Source organism: Nannobrachium achirus (genome assembly GCF_963921795.1).
Source record: "Nannobrachium achirus genome assembly, chromosome: 11".
Taxonomy (NCBI): Eukaryota; Metazoa; Chordata; class Actinopteri; order Myctophiformes; family Myctophidae; genus Nannobrachium; species Nannobrachium achirus.
Window position 1 is genome coordinate 28,180,227 of NC_137820.1, and position 19,540 is coordinate 28,199,766.

At 43.1% G+C, this 19,540-nt stretch overlaps 1 protein-coding gene across 1 annotated transcript in view; it reads right to left on the minus strand.

Annotated features, from left to right (window-relative positions):
- b4galnt4a (beta-1,4-N-acetyl-galactosaminyl transferase 4a) overlaps positions 1 to 19,540 on the minus strand; it is a gene marked incomplete at both ends in the record, with an annotated part of 477,817 nt that overhangs the window by 54,266 nt on the left and 404,011 nt on the right. Inside the window, 6 exons of the mRNA XM_080736977.1 lie at positions 3,362 to 3,549; positions 4,582 to 4,655; positions 5,209 to 5,309; positions 8,096 to 8,205; positions 9,152 to 9,328; positions 17,153 to 17,219. Of these exons, the coding sequence (XP_080593103.1) occupies positions 3,362 to 3,549; positions 4,582 to 4,655; positions 5,209 to 5,309; positions 8,096 to 8,205; positions 9,152 to 9,328; positions 17,153 to 17,219 (717 nt within the window). The remainder of the gene's footprint in view (positions 1 to 3,361; positions 3,550 to 4,581; positions 4,656 to 5,208; positions 5,310 to 8,095; positions 8,206 to 9,151; positions 9,329 to 17,152; positions 17,220 to 19,540) is intronic.

Below are 19,540 nucleotides of genomic sequence, written 5' to 3' on the forward strand. Positions count from 1 at the left end.
GCAGTTTTATGCAAATTATTCTTCTGCCTCTAAATCATACATGCAAAGTAACATGTTCATGGCATTTGGCAAAGATGTAGAGTGTTAGTCCAAATATCACTAAAACCAATCTTACCCCAATTGGCCAAAGGGGGGCGCTATATCATTTTGAGCAGTTTGTGAAACGCTTAAACCCGTTAGGATTTTTTTTTGCAATTTGCATGAAACATTCTACACACAATCTAAGGACCTTTATCTAATATGCCTATGAAGTGCACACACACAAAAAAAATAATAATAATGAATATAGCTGCAAGCAGCGATAAAGTGGCCAAAGCCAAAAACACCTCAAATCATGAACACAGCCTGGGATGTGCGTGAAATCTTGCAAGCACATTCCCAATAGGTCAAGGAACAGATACCAACCTTCTCACATTGGCCTGTTATAGCGCCACCAGCGGGTCAACTTTTGCACAACACATTTTTGGAACAAAATGGACCAATCTTTGACGTCAGTAACGTCAAAGAGAGCACTGCCTGCGATCTTGACATTTTGTGCTTTTATAGCCATTGTTTTCCGGCTTGAAGCGAGCCCACAATTGTTTCGAAGGAACAATATTTTTCTAGTTTATCTATCAGTCAGTCAGTATCCTCAAAACTTTGGCGCGATTCATCTCTTAAACGCTTACACCTTTCAACACCATTCAAATTTTTATGTGTTCAGCTTACTGAGGACACGTGTGCTTCAGGGTTTCCGCTAGGCATTTTTGGGGCCGGCCACCTTGGCCGGCAGGATTATATTTTACCGGCCAATCAATTAATTTATCGGCCATATTATATTGAACGTCACATACGTGTTTGCAGATGAGATACTGTATCTGCATGGTGCACCGTGCACCCAACTGATAATTACACCATGTTATGTTTGCGCTGGCCTTCCTTCCTCTTTATCACAGGTGCAATTGCAATATGTTCCAACAAAATAATATCCTAACTATCTACTTATGTAGAGGTATCGCTTGCCAAAAAAAAGAAGTGAATAGTTAAAGTGGGCGCGCAACGCAAGCGAACCGTTTGCGCGCCCTGCCACACAGTGGCCTACAAATCAATAAGTTAATAGTATATGATTTTGGCTTCACGTCTCATTAAACCTTTTACACACATTTGTTTTATTTTGTTAATGTTATGTTATGATGCATGGCGCAAGGAAGGTTGACTTGCCTCTGTTGCTTTGACCACGATGGCATCACATCCATGCGATCATAAAGTCATGTGCGTGCTTGTATAATATCCATGATTCCACAGAGTTCGGGTCCCTTTTTTATTATCGTCTAGGCCTACTGGGTCCAGCTTGATTACCTCAGAACCCCAGTTCTGTTCTGATTATACTAACACTAAACCCACGCTGATTGTTACAAGGTGCTGGAACTGTCAGCTGTGAAACGAGATGTGTGCTTCTCCGTAAGGCGTGTGCGTGTCTAAAATAGCAGACATACAAGCTCACAGCGCCGCGCGTTTCGCCTTGTTGTGAGCTTGAAGCTCTGATATTTCCAATGCACAGCGCAGTAGAGATGGGATTTATGGCTCTTTGAAGTGAGCCGGATCTCTGGGGTCCGTTCCTTTCAAAGAGCCGTTCAAAAGACTGGCTCATTCTAGCTCACAATGCTATCGTTCATTTCAAAGAGCCGTTCAAAAGACTCGATTCGTTCGCGAACGTCCCACCACTACAGCGCAGCATGAAGCAGCAGCAGTGGCGGTGAGCTCCGCTGTTGTCAGACAGACTCACAGAACATGATACAAATTTAAAATTATGATAGGTTTTAATGGTTGTAGCTTTACTACTTTAAACAAATAATTATGTGTATAATAAGATTAAATGATAAAATAGCCTAAGAGGCATTTACCCAGCCGGCCACGGTGGCCGGTGGACTTTATAATTACCGGCCAATTAAACATTTAACCGGCCAATGGCCGGTAAATACCGGCTAACGGAATCTCTGGTGTGCTTGTATTTTTGGTTTTGAAATGTTTTGTAGTATAAATATAAAAAAATAAAAATGTTTAACTTTAAGCACCCAATGCATTTCCAATGGGTTTAGTGAGTGGAGAGAAGGATAATAGACCCATGTTTATGTTAAGGCGCTGTGGCTGCAGTGTTCACACTTCAGATATGCTATCTATATCATTGCGTTCACACAGGTCTGCTCTCTGATTTGATCCAAATGTCTAAGCTGTGTGATGTATAAAACTATAGTTATAGTTAAAACTATAAATAAATGTCCCTCTCCACTCTACTGATTACACAGCTGTGATCAAGAATCAAGTCCGGGCGATGGGATGTAAATCCCATAGCCATATATCCTAGAGCCCGCAGGGACAGTCAGCCATATTAGTGGTTGTTGTTGGTTGTCAGGGAGATATCAAAACCAATGCATTTCCAAGTCAGATCCACAAACACAATAAAAGCCATGCTCCACTCCTCAGTCTGGAGTGGCCACATAGAAGAACGCCTTGGTTATAGACATAGTGGAGGACAGATGTGATCTGGGATTGTTAGCCTACAGTATATGCACTCAATATACTCCACTACAGTTGGAGTCCATTTGACAGTTGCTGGTTCCCAAACACAGAATCAAAAATGTAGATCTAGAACACATAGAATATGTACAGTACAGTAAGGTTCAGTAGAGTACAGTAAAAGTACAGTAAGGTTCAGTAGAGTACAGTAAAGTACAGTAAGGTACAGAAAGGTACAGTACAGAAAGGTACAGTAGAGTACAGTACAGTAAGGTACAGTAAAGTACAATACAGTACAGTAAGGTACAGTAGAGTACAGTAAAGTACAATAAAGTACAGTAAAGTAGAATAAAGTACAGTAAGGTACAGTGGAGTACAGTAAAGTACAGTAGAGTACAGTAAAGTACAGTATAGTAAGGTACAGTAGAGTACAGTACAGTAAGGTACAGTACGGTACAGTAGAGTACAGTATAGTATAGTACAGTAAGGTACAGTACAGTACAGTACAGTAAGGTACAGTAGAGTACAGTACAGTAAGGTACAGTAGAGTACAGTAAAGTACAGTAAGTTACAGTAGAATACAGTAAAGTACAGTACAGTAGAGTACAGTAAAGTACAGTAAGTTACAGTACAGTACAGTACAGTACAGTACAGTACAGTACAGTACAGTACAGTAAGGTGCAGTACAGTATAGTAAGGTACAGTACAATACTGTAAGGTACTGTACCTTACAGTACCTTAAAGTATCCTATTTGTTGGGTTGGAATCGAGCCCACACTGTTTCGAAGGAACAGTATTTCTAGTTGATATAATATAACTCGTGACTCATTGGGAGATCCCATAGTTAGTCAAGTCTGCACATCACCTCCTCTTCGTCATCTTCCTCTCTTCCAGTGGGAGTGGTCCCCGGGGGTCCGCGGTGCCGGGGGGAGGAGGGCCTGGAGGGGGTGTGGCCGTGTGGAGGGCTCTTCTTGGGGGGACGCGGCGGCGGCTGGGTGCCCACCATCTCCGCCTCGTCCTCGGGGTCCACCCCTTCCTCTTCCTCCAGGAAGTCTGTGAGGAAGGACGGGCCAGAGGGGAAGCATGGGTTAATCCGGTGGTTCTCAAACTTGGGGTCGGGACCCCAAGTGGGGTCCTCAAATTATGTTGTGGGGTCCCCAGATGATTAGCTTAATGTCATGTATTTTCTCACTCAATGGTAAACAAACCAACACACAGTATAAGTGTATACAGGTTATCTGCACATTTATAAAGTGACAATTTAAGGACTTTTTTTCTTTTCTTTATAATTTTTATCCCACGATTTTGTAACCCATTTCACCCAGTGCCAATTGCCTATGTAATCCTGGGCTCTGCTCTCCCTCTGCCGCGCCTAGGGAGACAACAGACAAACCTCATGCTTCCTTCAATGCATGGGCAGTCCAAGTTGTTTCTTTTCACCTGACAGGGGGGATTTCCCTGGGATGGACGTAGCACGTGGAAGGAACACGTTATTCCAACCAGTTCCTTTCCCCTCCATCAGGCGCCCCGGCTGGCCAGGGGGAGGCATTATTGAGACCAGGATTACTGCATGTTTTTGTGATGGTATCAACCCTAGGAGTCATGGGGAAAACATGCAAACTCCACACAGAAAGGCCCTAACGCCATCCCCACCTAGGGTGTGGGGACTGATAGCGCGGAGGGAGGAACACGCCGCCAGCACCCACAGCGTCCCCCGGAGGTAATTGAACCCAGGACCTTCTAGCTGTGAGGCGAAGCACTAACCACTGCGCCAAAATATTAGGGTTGAGGTATGGAATATTAGGTATGTGGGGGTTAGGTTTAGGGCTTAGGCTTGGAATTATGGCGAAGAATGCTAGAAACGTCTTTCATAAGATCTGCATCCTAAAATGTCAGTGTCCTCACAAGCATAGTAATACAAATGTGTTTGTGTGTGTGTGTGTGTGTGTGTGTGTGTGTGTGTGTGTGTGTGTGTGTGTGTGTGTGTGTGTGTGTGTGTGTGCATGTGTGCGTGCATGTGTGTACATGCGTGCATGTGTGTGTGTGTGTGTGTGTGTGTGTGTGTGTGCATTCATTAGCAGCTACCATCTGGGTTCGGGAAGAAGAACGATCTGTCATCCTCTTCCTCATCCATCTTCATATACTTGTAGAAACCAAACCTGTCAGACACAGAAGAACACACACACACACACACACACACACACACACACACACACACACACACACACACACACACACACACACACACACACACACACACACACACACACTCATTAACAGAGGATTTTCTGACAGCCCTCCTTTGCCGAGGGCGGTCGCATCGCGATGAAACACGGCTTTGGTGAAGACGCGGAGGCGTACGTATATGATCAGGCGTGTACGACAGAGAACCAACATGACCTCCACCCAAGCACACATCACACAGGCAGTGATGACGACAACAACAACAACAAAAGGGACATGCAGAGAATGTTAGAGGCAGGGGCTGAAATGTCTAAAGGGGCCTTTTGGTGAAAATATCAAAAATAGCAGACCTCCAAGCTAGGAGGTCGGCTATTTTCGGTACTATACTAAGCATAATTAAGTGGATACTGGAGATGTGGCGTCACAGCATGGATTTCTACACAGAGAGGGCAATTCTTTCAACATAAGATGCTGCATTCAAATTCAGGAGAGTTTGAACAAGGCAATTTTCATCTCTCTCTTACTTACTTCTCCAGGTAGATGGGAGACTCTCTGTAGAAGCACTTGTTCTCTCTCTCCATGTGGGTGAGACGGGTGAAGTCATTGGGGTAGACGAAGGACAGGTACACCTGCAGGGGAGTTGGTACCGTTAGTGCCTGTTGAGATTGGCAGATTTCACCCAGGTTGCCCCAGAAAATGTGCCAATCTCAACAGGCACTAACGGTAGGAAGATTTATTCATTCAAACCTTTATTTATTCTCAAAAGCGGGGGTCTTCAACGTTTTCAGGCCAAGGACCCCTTAGTTGAGAGAGAGGTGAAGCAGGGACCCCCACAACCTTTTCATAGAATCCATATAATTTCATTGTTTGACAGTCAATTTGTGTTCTCAGATATTTAACCACTTGAACGGTCAATACTTGAAATAATTAAACTTGACCTTTCACTCTGTACTTACTCTGCTCTTTTCCCCCTTAACACCAAACCTGCCGAAAATAGCCAATCTACAAGCTCACAACGCTTCGAGCTTGTAGATCTGCTATTTTTGGCTAACGTTCTCTATCACAGTTCTCTATCAAAGTTTCTATCACACAAAGATTTGGAGGACCTCCTGTAGTAACTCTGATCGAGGCTGCCATCATTTGCAGTGTCATCGAGATTTTCAATTTCAATATTCACATCAATGATAAAACAACGCAAACCAGAATAGTAAAGAGGTGGTGCCATAGTTTTGTACTTTTTCTGTTTTGTCTATGGAGTTAACATTAGACCCCCAGTTGTGGTGTGTACAGGGTTTAAAGGAGTAGTTCACCCTTTTCTATCAATTACACGCCCCATGAAGAGTAAGCAGTGTTGATTGACTGAGTGATTGATCAAATAATTTATTAGAAGTTTGCATAGGAAAAGATAGTTTCATGACGGTACAGTTCAAGGTAAACTAAAAGGATACGCCCAAGAAAGCCTATGGCTTGTTTCAATTGAGATCCTTTTTTAAAACTCATATAACATTGCATGACAGACAGATAGAACACAGTACTATGCAGAAGATATCATCAGAGAAACAGTCGTAAAAAATACATGGCATTTTATTATACAAGCACTTATACAAACAATAAGTGCTTGCAGATCTGCTGTTTTCACTACTTTTGTACAACGGCCTTGTATGGTGAAGCAGGGCTTTGCTTCGCGAAAAAAGGTACAAATTTGAAACTTGGAGATACAAGGTTTCTGCCCGACAGTGGCGATAGGCTATGTTTCCATTTTGTAAGCATGATCCCCAGTCAACACAGAGCAAGGTAAACAGTCACATAAATGGAACATAAAGAGAACAACATGGTGATTAAGAGAAACACACACACACACACACACACACACACACACACACACACACACACACACACACACACACACACACACACACACACACACACACACACACACACACACACACACACACACACACACACACACGCACACACCATGTCTGTAAATACTGTAATTATCGTGCAATTTCCTCTCATTTAATGAGAGTGGTGGCATTTTCCCTGACATTTCCGGGTAACACTTCGGTAGTCCTCCTTACTACATTGGTTCTCAATGTGGGTTCTGGGGACCCCCGGGGGTCCTTGAGGAGGGTACCAGGGGGGTCCCAAGATAAATTAGGAAATGTAGCGTGACATCTGTTTTAACCACTTTAACTTTAACTCAAGTACACATTTGACAGAGCAACTTTCACTTTGTTGCAGTCAGACAGAAACCTCTTAACTCCATAGAAAAAAATATTTTTAGTTTTTCGTAAACTTTTAATTAGTGAAATATGAATAGCCGAAGTATAAAATATGGTTAAAGTAATGGAGCACATCCCTTTAAAAATACTTAAAGGACTACTTCACTACTTTTCAACCCGTCTTCATATAATAGGTCCTCACTAATGTTCATAAAAAAAATCTACTTTGTCCAAGTCTCTTAGGAGAGCTGTGGGAAGTTCAGAAATCCATAGTCTTGTGACATCATCGTTTGACAGATTTTTATTATCGCGAGAACAATGGCTTCCACTTTAAAATTGCAACTTTTCAGGAATAGAAAGCCTGCATTTTCTATTAGCTTGGATTCTCCATCGATGATGTCACAAGACGATGTGTTTCTGACCTGCCCACAACCCTCCTCTGAGACACACAGACCAAGTAGAACATGAACATTACTGAGGAGCAATTATACGAAGATAGGTTGAAAAGTGGTGAAGTCATTCTTTAAGTTCATACCTAGTTAATTTTCCTTTCAATATCAATGCACTGCTGTACTGAAGGAAAAAAATGAATAGATTTTCAAATAATAGTGAAATAAGATCTACTATAAGCTCACAAGGCATTTCATCACTGATACTATTGCTCTCTGTCTGTCTGTCTGTCTGTCTGTCTGTCTGTCTGTCTGTCTGTCTGTCTGTCTGTCCGTCCATCTACCCATGTTGCTATTGCGGTAACTCACGTTGTCCCATAGAGGGCGGCAACACTCAACCCTGTCCACCATGCATGTACCTTTAGCATTGATGTACAGTAGTTAAAAGAAAAGGAGAGGTGAGGCATATCTAATGTGGAGCCAACGTGGACGTAGCCTTTCTGCTCGCTGCCTCTCAGTCCAGTCTGCGTGAACACTGTGGACCCTGCTGACTACTTAATGCCTCGCCTCTGGCAACGGACGAGGGCAGCGGCTAGAATTTGGACGTGCTTCAAATGACCCTGCAGAGCTATTATTAGTCTGAAACCTCCGTTAGCCTGTTAACCCACAAAGAAACACGCTAGCAAAAGCATGCACACACACGTACGTATGTGTCACACGCACGCACACACGCACAGACATCTACGATCACAAACGGTGTGTCCCCAAGGGTGGGGGGGCTGTAGCGGAGGGGTCACTTACAAACTGCAGGCCTTGGTATCTGGCGATGGGGAAGTCTTTGACCACGTAGGTGGGCGAGTAGAGACAGGCGGGCAGTACGTTTTCAAGCCGGGAGGGGTCGATCATAGGCGCTGAGAGAGAGAGAGAGAGAGAGAGAGAGAGCATGTGTGTGATTAGTGCTAACTGTATTGGGTGGTTCCTAGTGGTCAGACAAAGGCGTACAAATAGGAATACAAGAGGATAAATTACATGAAAACGTCCTCAATATATTATGTAATATACACACGCACGCACGCACGCACGCACGCACGCACACACACACACACACGCGCGCGCGTGCACACACGCACACACACACACACACACACACACACACACACACACACACACACACACACACAGACAGACAGAGTATGACAGAGAGTAAATGATGATCACTGAGACAGACAGGGGAGCTGACAGTCAACCTGACAATCAGACATTCAGTATATCACCAACTCATTAGCCCCTTCCCAGGGGGAGGACACTACTAAGTGTGGGTTTCAAGTGCTATGACGTCACAGGGGCGCTCCGGGTGCTGTCCCATTTCGTAGACCCCTTCAAACCTACCCTTTGAATGTGCACTATTTTCCCCCTAGCCCTTTGTTGGATAGCGGAGTTCACAATGCAACGCCCCCCCCCCCCCCCCCCACGATTCAACACACTACCCTACCCTATAGCTAGGCCTGCACTTTGAAGGGTGCAAACTCTGAATTGGGAAGAGGCAATTTGCTCCCTACATACAATAGGTAGTTCTAGGGGCTACAGTAAACTCATTGGTGAAATAGGGAAGTTAGAATAAAATAGGAACATACCAAACGATTATTATACCAAGAGAAACCAAACGATGATACCGATTTAAACCAATTCTAAACTAGGGGAATCATTTTGGAGGTTCTGGTTCTGGTGACGGGAAGTGATTTCCGCTCCGACCAGATCAGAAACCCGAAAATGGTATCGATCGCGGTCTACTCAGACATAGAGACTGACACAGGGAAGTAGCAGCTGTGGGAGATGATTCCAGGCACATGGACTTACTGCTGTAGAAGGTGTCCCTGGGGTCTGGCTTCAACATGTCTGCTCCATGCTGCAGCGCTGGCCCCCATCCCCGTCCCCGTCCCTCTCCCTGGGCCAGTGTCTCCACTGGGACACGGCTGTGACTGGCAAACGTCTGGGGGACATGGTCCACGCTGTTCATCTTAAGGCTGGTCTCATCTGAGAGAGAGAGAGAGAGAGAGAGAGAGAGAGATAGAGAGAGAGAGAGAGAGAGAGAGAGAGAGATGGAAAATGAAGCATGGCGTTATTTGACGCAGGGCATGGGAGTCATACGCGACTGCGTTGTAATTAACTGTCCGTTTAAACGCGGCTCCCTCCCCCGGGTCCAAAATCCACTCCTAGACAGTTCGCCCTTCTGGCCCCCAAACTGTGGAATAAACTCCCTGTCGCACTTAGAACTACAGACTCACTCCCTAGCTTCCGCCGTGGACTGAAGACTCACCTCTTCAGACTCCACATAAACCCATAGCACTTACATAGCACTCGCCTACCCTCTATGACCATACATGAAAGCTAGATAGCATGTTTAGGTTTTTTACAAAAAAGTTTTCACTGATTAGGTGCGTGGTCTACCTATGTTATTGTTTTCTAGACTGATATTGCATTTGTTGTATTGTTGTTGATGTATTGACATATTATCTTGCTTATTATCTTGCTTATTGTATTGATGTATTACCTGCTTATTGTAAGTTACCTGCTTAATTGTAAAGAAAAAGAAAATAGCAGATATACAAGCTCACAGCGTGGCACAGAGTACCGCACACATCTTTGAAATATTTGCTCCTGGGTGGTCCCTTGAACAACATAATTTGAGATGGGGGTCCGCGGCCAAACACATATCATTTTGGGGGTCCTTGACATGAAAAAGTTTGAGCACCACTGATTTACAAGAAGGATTTAGAAGACATTTTATAGAATCGGGTCAAATTATTCAAATTTTCATGTTTTCTTCCCCCACTAAAATAGCAGATCTACAAGCTCGCACCGCGGCACTCGTGCTGTGAGCTTGTATATCTGCAATTTTGTTGTTGTTGGTTAAAGCATAAAAGTGTTAAAGTAATAATGCGTAATAACACGTTCCAAGTCTAAATACAGTAGGTTAACTTCAACCATCAACTGAAGTTCTTCCTCAAGGTGAGGGGTTGTTAGCGACTGCGGGAAGGAGTGACTTTGGAAGGGACAAGGGGAACAACAAGCCTGAGCTGGAGAGAGGAGGATCACGGCTTAGTTGAACAGAAAATATAGGATTTTCTTTTTTTAAAGGGTGCCAGAGTCAAAATTATACCGATCGATAGCAAGGGAAGGAGGCGAGAAAGTGTGATTAATGGCATGTCACGAAGCAAGGCCTGATGGGGAGAAGTGGCTTGTAATTAACGGGTTGGTCAGCATCATTTCCATCCTCCAGAGAGGTGCGCGCTGCGCGTTTACTGTGTGCACGTATGTGTGTGTGCCTCCACACATGCGTACAGTACATGTGTGTGTGTGTGTGCGTGTATGTGTGGATTTTGTATATTGTTGATGTCGGGTAGAAACCTCTTATCTCCATATTGTTTTGTTGTTGTAAATTAACTCTCTTTCCGCCGAACGAACGCTCCTGAGCACTGAGGGGTGGCGCGGGTGTGTACAGCAGTAGCAGCTCCCGTAACGCTAGTCTCAAATCTGGAGCGCACATATCTTCACTGTCGGGCAGAAACCTCGTATCTCCAAGTTTCACATTTGTAAATGTTTTCGCAAAGTGAAGCACTGCTTCATCATACAAGGCCATCGCACAAAAGTAGTGAAAACAGATGATCTACAAGCACACAATGCCTCGCGGTGCGAGGCGTTGTGTGCTTGTAGATCGGCTGTTTTTTTCTTTTCACAACACGATGAGGGGATACGCTGGCCTTTTACAAAAAATTGTGGTTGGAAATAATAGATGAATATTTTTTATAAAATCGCTTATGGCATTATAAGACATCGAGAGACATCAATAGATCCTTATAAAATCATATACGGTAAATTCTGGTAAAAGAGTTAAAACCCTTCCTGATCATACTAAACGTGGCGCGAGGCTACACGTTTTGAGCTTGTAGATCTCCTACTTTTGCTATTTCTTTATTTGCATCCTGAAAAGTAACAGCTTTGGACATATGAGGTTTCCACCTACGATATTTGTATACCCCACCTGCATGGAAAAAAACATCTTAACCACCTTAACCCTAGCGGCCGTATTCTGGATTAGGGTCTCGAGCATGAGATTTTGGTGAAGAGGGATAAAAAAAAAAAAGAAAAAAGAAAAAAGAAACAGGAGGGGATCTAGCGTAGATCCCTGTGGGACTCCTCCGGTCAACAAGGCATACAGGGTTTAAGGGGTTAACATGTTGTTTACAGCATGTTTTTGGTGTATTAGTCATGGTTGGTTGCTACTACAGAGGTGCCACACAGTGCACACACAAGCCTCACCAGGATATCGTCGTTGTCGGGCGGAAACCTCGTATCTCCAAGTTTCAAATGTGTATGTTCTTTTGCAAAGCAAAGCCCTGCTTCATCGTACAAGGCCGTCGCACAAAAGTAGTGAAAACAGCAGATCTACAAGCACAGCACACAACGCCTCGCAGCGCGAGGCATTGTGTGCTTGTAGATCGTCTGTTTTCACTAGTTTAAATCATTTTCAAAATGATAAATGCAAAACTAACGGTTTTGGATATACAAGGTTTTCACCCGAAAACGACGATATGTAACCCAGTCCCTGAGATGCTCACCGGAACGACTGCGAGTCCCACCTCTGATACGTGTGATTAATCTCACCCCACGTTGCCAACAAGTAATGAAGCAGACAGTGGGGTGGTGGGTGGTTTCAGCTAAAGTAATGATACTCCTCCGTATAGGACAAACATTTTAGCTTGGCCCAGGGACTGACAAACCCCATACGGCGATGAAAAAGTTGGTGTTATTTATAGCTTGGAGTTTGTTTGAGTCAAGTTCAGACGCTCTCTGTGTGCGCGCGCGTGTAAGCGTGCAAGGGTGTGGGTGTGTGTGTGCGTGCGTGTGTGTATGGAGTTATATCTTTGCATATCTTTGCTGGAACAAGACTATACTGCCAACATCTAATATATTGACAATATTACACATCTTTAGCATGTAGTCATAACACGTTGCCAAATTATTGTGATTTGGCAATTTAATGTATGTTAACACTGATTGTTTGATTGATTGTTTGAAGAGTTAGCAGTTTGCAATAGAAAAAAAGTACAGTTTCATGACAGCACAAATCACTGGTACAAGGTCAACTAAAAGGAGATCCTAGTAAGCTTTACGGCTTATTTACACAGGAACCACTTTATGTATCTCATGTAACATTGAAAGACAGACGAATAGAACATAATACTTTACATAGGATAACATCAATTACAAAAGCAGAAAAGTAAAAGAATAAAAAAAACAGACGGGGCTTAGTCATTTTACAAGTCACGAGTAGCAGCCGTCTGAAGGTGACTTTTCAGACCAATTTTGAAGGAGGCTAGGGATTTGCACTCCTTTAAGGCCTGCGGTAGGGACAACCTGGACTGAGAAAGGGAGGCGTTTTCCTGGCAGGGAAATCTATATTGCCGAATTAGTCATGGTCATCGGGTTCAAATAGTGCTGACATCGTGTCTACAGTTAGACTATATCAACGAGTGAAGTGCTTCTACATGAGAGGCCAGCCTGCAGCATGCAGCACATGACTGCACTCTACTGACAGGCAGAGCTACAGCATGAGAACCCTTCAGCGGCTCTTCATAAGTGCACCGTTCTGTTTTCAATCACGCTGAGATCGCGGCTCTTCGCGAGTCGCGGATCACTTCATGCTTCAGAACCTTCAGCGGTTGTAGTGTCAATACAATTAGGTGTGAAGGACATCGTGCCCGTTGCTCCTCAACTCATCCCTCAGTCATTATGCAACAAGTGTTTCAAGCACTTAAAGGGGAATACCACTCATTTTCAACTTTGAACTATGTCGTTAATATACCTTAGAGCAGGGGTTCCCAATTTTTTTTTTTGTCTCAGGGCACCCCATAAATATTTTTGTAATCCGAGGCACCGCTACTTTATAATTTTCACGGCACCTTATATTTATAGCATATCGTCGTTGTCAGGTGGAAACCTTGTATGTCCAAAACCGTTCGTTTTGTATTTATCATCTATAAAATGTACTAAAACAGCAGATCTACAAGCACATGCGAGGCGTTGTGTGCGACAGTCTTGTATGATGAAGCAGGGCTTTGCTTTACCAAAAGACGTACACATTTGAAACTTGGAGATACAAGGTTTCTGCCCGACAGTGACAATATTTTAGTGATTATGTTGCGAGGAAAACGTTGAGATAAGAGCCATTTTGGTTAGAACTGACTGAAAATAACTTTGTACATCAAGTTTAAAATGATGCTAAACATTTTTTTCAAGTGTCCAAATAAATTCCAAATATTATCAAATTATCTCGCGGCATGATCATCATGAAGATGATCATGAAGATACATCATGACATGATGTCACTGATCACAACATTACTTTTTCTTATTTCCACACAAAACTCTAAGGTATATTAATGACATAGTTCAATGTTGAAAAAGAGTGGTATTCCCCTTTAAACGACGGTGACCAGGCGTCCCGGGTTTTGCCGGGGTTGTCCTGGTTTCAAGCTGGGTGTCCCAAGTCCTGACAAATATCCCTACAACACCACAATGTCCCGGTTTTCAACATACACTCCCAAAAGTGCCACGGTTTTCACCACAGTTTAAATAATAGTTTTGAGCGTTTTAACACATATGTTTATCGTGAGTCCCTGAAAGGTGCAGTCCCTAGGTGATGAGTTTTAAGTGCTAAATATCAGGCAAAAATATAAAACTTCTAAAGAATGTCAAAGAAATTGTTAAAAGCAGGGAAAATGACAGATCTGCTACTGTATGACATTTCTTTTAAAATGTCATAAACATAAAACAGGAAATTGCTCATAGATTAGGCTCCCCTAAACGTGTTCATAGGGCCTCCCGCTACCAACAACAACAGCAACACAATCATGTTCACTGGAAACTAATTGAAAAATGGATGTCTAATTAAACTCAGCGAGGTTGAAAAACGAGCTAAAGAACAAATAACAAGACAAGTCGAAAGCGGTGTAATGGAAAGTGGTTTGCTGTGTCTTTTATTTCTTTTTAGAATCTATGGTCTAATGGTTCGAGAACAGAAGTGTAATGTATCTTAATTTTAAAAAGGCCCTCATCAAAGCCCTGATCAATACAACACTAGACTAATGGAGTTGAGCTTCATTGGAGCATTTCCACTTGGTGTTCTTGCATGCTCTTAGACAAGACTGCGTTATCATTTCTTCGCGTCCCGGAATACTACAAAATAGAGACCCAAATATGTATTTGAGACTCAATGATTAATAAAGATTGTTTTGGTATCCATTCATTATGATATGCTTTTGTTTTTATCTCAACCCAACCTGCGCAGTGGGACCGCTAGACTGCACACACAGTACAATACCTCAATGTTAATTGATCCATTTGTAAGTCTGAAAGTGTACAAATGGAACCAAAATTTGGTTCCATTTGTACACTTTCAGACTTACAAATGGACAAATGGTCAGGTAAAGGCGCTGACACATACAGTAGACCAGGGGTTCCCAAATATTTTGCCTCGGGCACCCCTATAAATATTTCTTTTCATCCAAGGCACACCTACATTATATTCCAAATTTTTACTCCCAGCATCTTATATTTATAGCATATTTTAGTGATTATGTTGCGAGGAAAACGAGATCATAGCCATTTTGCTTAGAACTGACTGAAAATAACTTTAAAATTATAAAAAATTATACTAAATATATTTTGTCAATCATGATGTGTCATCATGATGTCATCATGCTCTGACGTCACGAGTTCGCCCTTTAGGGAGAACAAACCCTTTAGGGAGGACAAGCGACTTGTCGCCCTGAGGCGTCTTACTAGTAATGTATCCCTATTTTGGGCAGAATTCCCAAAAAGGATGACACTGTTATTTGATGAAGTATAAAATAAAGCATTAGTGGTTAATCGATTCACAAAACAAATATTAGGTGTTCTAGTGTGTGATGTGTGTGTTCTAAAGCCATTTGCACACAGGACAGTTGCGTTTGCTGCATGAATAAAACGCATTGGATTTGGTGTGCAAGGCTGTGCGGAATCGGCGCTGCGGATCCCAAAAGGAGTCATAAAAGGAGTGATGAGTTTTTTACCGCATGCGACAAGACGCACGAATCGAAATGGGTTCGATCGAGAAAAAAACGCACGGCCGCAGCCACTCGTCGCACGGCTAATTCGGATCTGGTGTGCATGAGGTCGTAGAGAATCATTGTTTTCTTAAAAAAAAAAAAAAAAATGTCTGTTTTATCCGTGCGGATAAACGCGCCCGTCTGTTTAATGACAGATTGACTAATTCTGTCAGATTGATACATTTCAAATATTATCAAATTATCCCGCGGCACCCCTGGACTGCCGTCGCGGCACCCCAGGGTGCCCCGTCACCCACTTTGAGAACCCCTGCAGTAGACATTGCCAGACGCTCCCATCCGGAAGCGCACCCATTGTTTTTAATGGCTGCAGTCACACTGGAGGCATCAAGTGGGTGCATCAAAATCTCTCGGAGCATGGTTCTATTTTTGAGCATCAACTAGCTATACCAAAATAAATGTGTAGCCTACAGTATACCGTCACTGTCGGGCAGAAACCTCGTATCTGCAAGTTTCAAATTTGTATGTTTCGTAAAGTAAAGCCCTGCTTCATCATACAAGGCCGTTGTACAAAGATAGTGAAAACAGCAGATCAACAAGCACACAACGCCTCGCGGTGCGAGGCGTTGTGTGCTTGTAGATCGGCTGTTTTCACTAAATCATTTTTAACGACGATATCCACCCGTTTCTGCATAAGCGACATACAAGCTCATGTCGCGTCGCAGATGCAACCGTTGTCAGCTTGTGGATCACACTCGGCTGCGACGCCGGAAATGCCGCTCGCCTTCTACGCAATGCACGATGGGACGTTGGAAAGTTGTGGATATGGCCTCCCCCAGCACTGATGCCTGGCCCAGTGGGAATGGGCCTTTAGCCTGGTAAACCATGTCGGTGGGTCGGTTTACCAGGCTAGCAGTGTGTAATGTATGTTTGGGGTTTGACCTGTTCCGACTGTTTTACATTCTCTTTCGAGAAACGCAAGTATAACCGTCCGTCGTAGTCCTTTCTTCCTTATTTAGGCCTGGAACGCATTATTACGCATTATTAGTACTTTAACCATTCTTTTATGCTTTAACTATTCAAAAATAACAGATATACAAACTTGTAGATCTGCTATTTTTGAAAAATTTTAACAATTTGTGCATGTCAAATATTGATGACCCAATTCTTTAAATGTCCTCTAAATCCTTCAGGGTTTTTGAAAAAAATCATGTTTCTACGTCAGTGGTTCTCAAACTTTTTCATGTCAAGGACCCATAGAATCATATGTATTTGGCCGTTGACCCCCGTCTCAAAATATTCTGTATGAGTTACAATTGTTCGATTTGCAAAAAAAACAACAACAAAAAAACACACGATTCTTCTAAAATATCAGATCTACAAGCTCGCAGAGCGACACTCAGCATGTATATCTGATATTTTTTAATAGTTAAAGCATACAATAGTTAAAGTGGTTTCCAGGTCTTAATGTATTAAATTAGTTGGCGATGTCAATGCTTCAAATGGTAAGACATATAGTTGAGGAGAACTAAGTACAAAAAGTCTATAAGACAGCAAGTTCAGGTTTAAAGACCCAATGAAATGATTATTTGGGGTATTTTATGTGAACAGAAGCAATTATGGTGGAAAAAGCGTCCTCGCTGTGATGCTTTTTATCCGTCAGGGGCCTTCAGGGTCCATTTGGTTTGGATTTGTATCTCAGATTAACCCAGGGAATGTTTTAGTGCTTATACAGTGCGTGTGGTTCTTACCTGTGTAGAGGGAGATGTAGGCGGAGTCAATCACCTCGTACTTCAAACCAGGCAGGAATGGTCGCCACTGTGAGAGAGAGAGAGAGAGAGAGAGAGAGAGAGAGAGAGAGAGAGAGAGAGAGAGTATATTTAATAGAACAGAGTAGCAGGAGTGCAGAATATATTCAGTGTGCCGTTGGTTTTTGTATCTTCAAAGCGCCAATGGCGATGCTGACATCTGCCTTGGCACATGCACACTGAGAGAGAGGGATTAAGCCATTAACCAGGGAGAAGAGAGGAAGACCTCGTGTAGAGAGAGAGGGAGAGAGAGAGAGAGAGAGAGAGAGAGAGAGAGAGAGAGAGAGAGAGAGAGGCAGAAAAACATGAAACGTAGCAGGAGGACATTGGTGGAAAGTAGCAAAGCACTCATGTACTGTAGGTAATAACTTTAATTTAACTTATTCATCATTTTTACACTCCTACTTCAACACATCTCAATATAGTACTTTTTCACTCCAATTTCTCCTTAAATTTATAGCCAATTATTTTTTAACCTAATTTTCTGACCCAATTTAGTCATTAATGCCAATTAATTCCCCCCATACACATTTCTGTGTTGTCACTGCTGTTGTTATCGTACTGGCTCACCTGCCAGTGAGGAGCCCCCACCGGGAGGACGTAGGGCCTTGGTCCTACTCCTCCCGCCCAACACTCCCCGCCGACATGTGATGCCCCAGCCCGAAGGAGTACGCACAATGACCAATATCACCCTCACCCCCAATATACCAGTAAGACTCCCTAAATCGGGAGATAAGCACAAACTTTGGAAGGCAATGGTAGCCAATCAGGAGGGAATATGGGAAATGGGACAGATCCATGTTGATGACATGACTGTAGAGATACTTTGTACCGCTTTGCGTGATTTTAGGGCAAGATCTGTAGGAGCAGTGTCCAAAAATGAGTTTTTTAAAAATCAGCCAGATAGTGGCCCTAGATGGGACAGTATAGGGATACTGTGTACCGGTTTGCGTGATTTTAGGGCAAAATATGTAAGAGCAGTGTCCAAAAATGTGTCTTGCAAGAATCGGCCTCATGGTGGCACTAGAAGAGGGCCATGTGAGAAATGTGGGTGGGGTTGTGGTTTGGCAGCCAAGGAGTGTGTGTGCAAAATCGGGCATGGATCGGGGCAACGGTGGCGGAGATATGAGTAGGGGAAAAGTGTGACGTGTGACGTGACTGACTGACTGACTGACTGACTGACTGACTGACTGACTGACTGACAGCCGGTGGAGGTTTTGATAGTAACTGCGACCTGACGGTCGCAATAAAAAAAAAAGAAAAGTTGAATTGGAATATCGTCTTTTTGCTTGTAACAGAGTGTTTTATACATTGCCGTATTTCTACTTCCTCCATCGCTGTAAGGAGAATAAAAGAAGGGAGAGTGACAGAGGAGATTTGCAGCCATATAAGAAAGAGAGTGGAACGGCTTGGCTTGTACATCATGGCCAGAGAGCATGAAGGGAGAGAGACGTGCTACAATTCTTTTAAATAGATTCGGCAATTACCACGTCACTTCTGGTTACACGGGGTGTAATCGGGGGAGACAGGTCATTTTACAGCCCGTGGGCTTGAGAGGGACTAATATAAACACGCGCCCAAGGCCCCGACAAAAAAATAATAATGCTTCAGAACGCACAGAAAAACAACACGCATAATTATTATGCACAGAACGTTGGATGGATGCGCGCTGTCAGGTACGGCCAGGAATTTCCATCCAGTGTTACTATTTGTGTATACCAGGGGTCTTCAACGTTTTCAGAACAAGGACCCCTTAGTTGAGAGAGAAATGAAGCAAGGACCCCCATAACACATAGATTCCATATAGTTTCATTGTGTCAATTCGTGTTTTCAGATATTTAACCACTACCGTCAATACTTAATAAACTTGACCTTTCACTCTGTACTTAGTCTGCTCTTTTTCCCCTCTACACCAAACCTCTTTGCCTTAAATAGCAGATCTACAAGCTCACAACGCACAAAGTTCTCAGAATATGGACGCTATAGGGTTCAAGTGGTTAATATAAAAAAGGAGAAAAAAAAGCTTCTATCCCACAAAGATTTGGAGGACCCCCTGTCGTAATTCTGAGGACCCCCTAGGGGTCCCGGACCCCCTTTTGAAGACCCTTGCTATACAGAACCTTTTTTTTTATGGCCGGTTGTTGTGACTGTGAGCTGTGGCTGACCACCATCTATGAAGATGACAATTGACATAAGTAAAAATTATCATCATTAAAACAACCATTCATTAATGTGCAATAAGTGTTAAATGGCTTTAGTTTATATTATGAATAGTAAAGTAATAATGTCTTGATCGCCTCTTGTCTTCATGGGCCGCCATGCTCGATAACA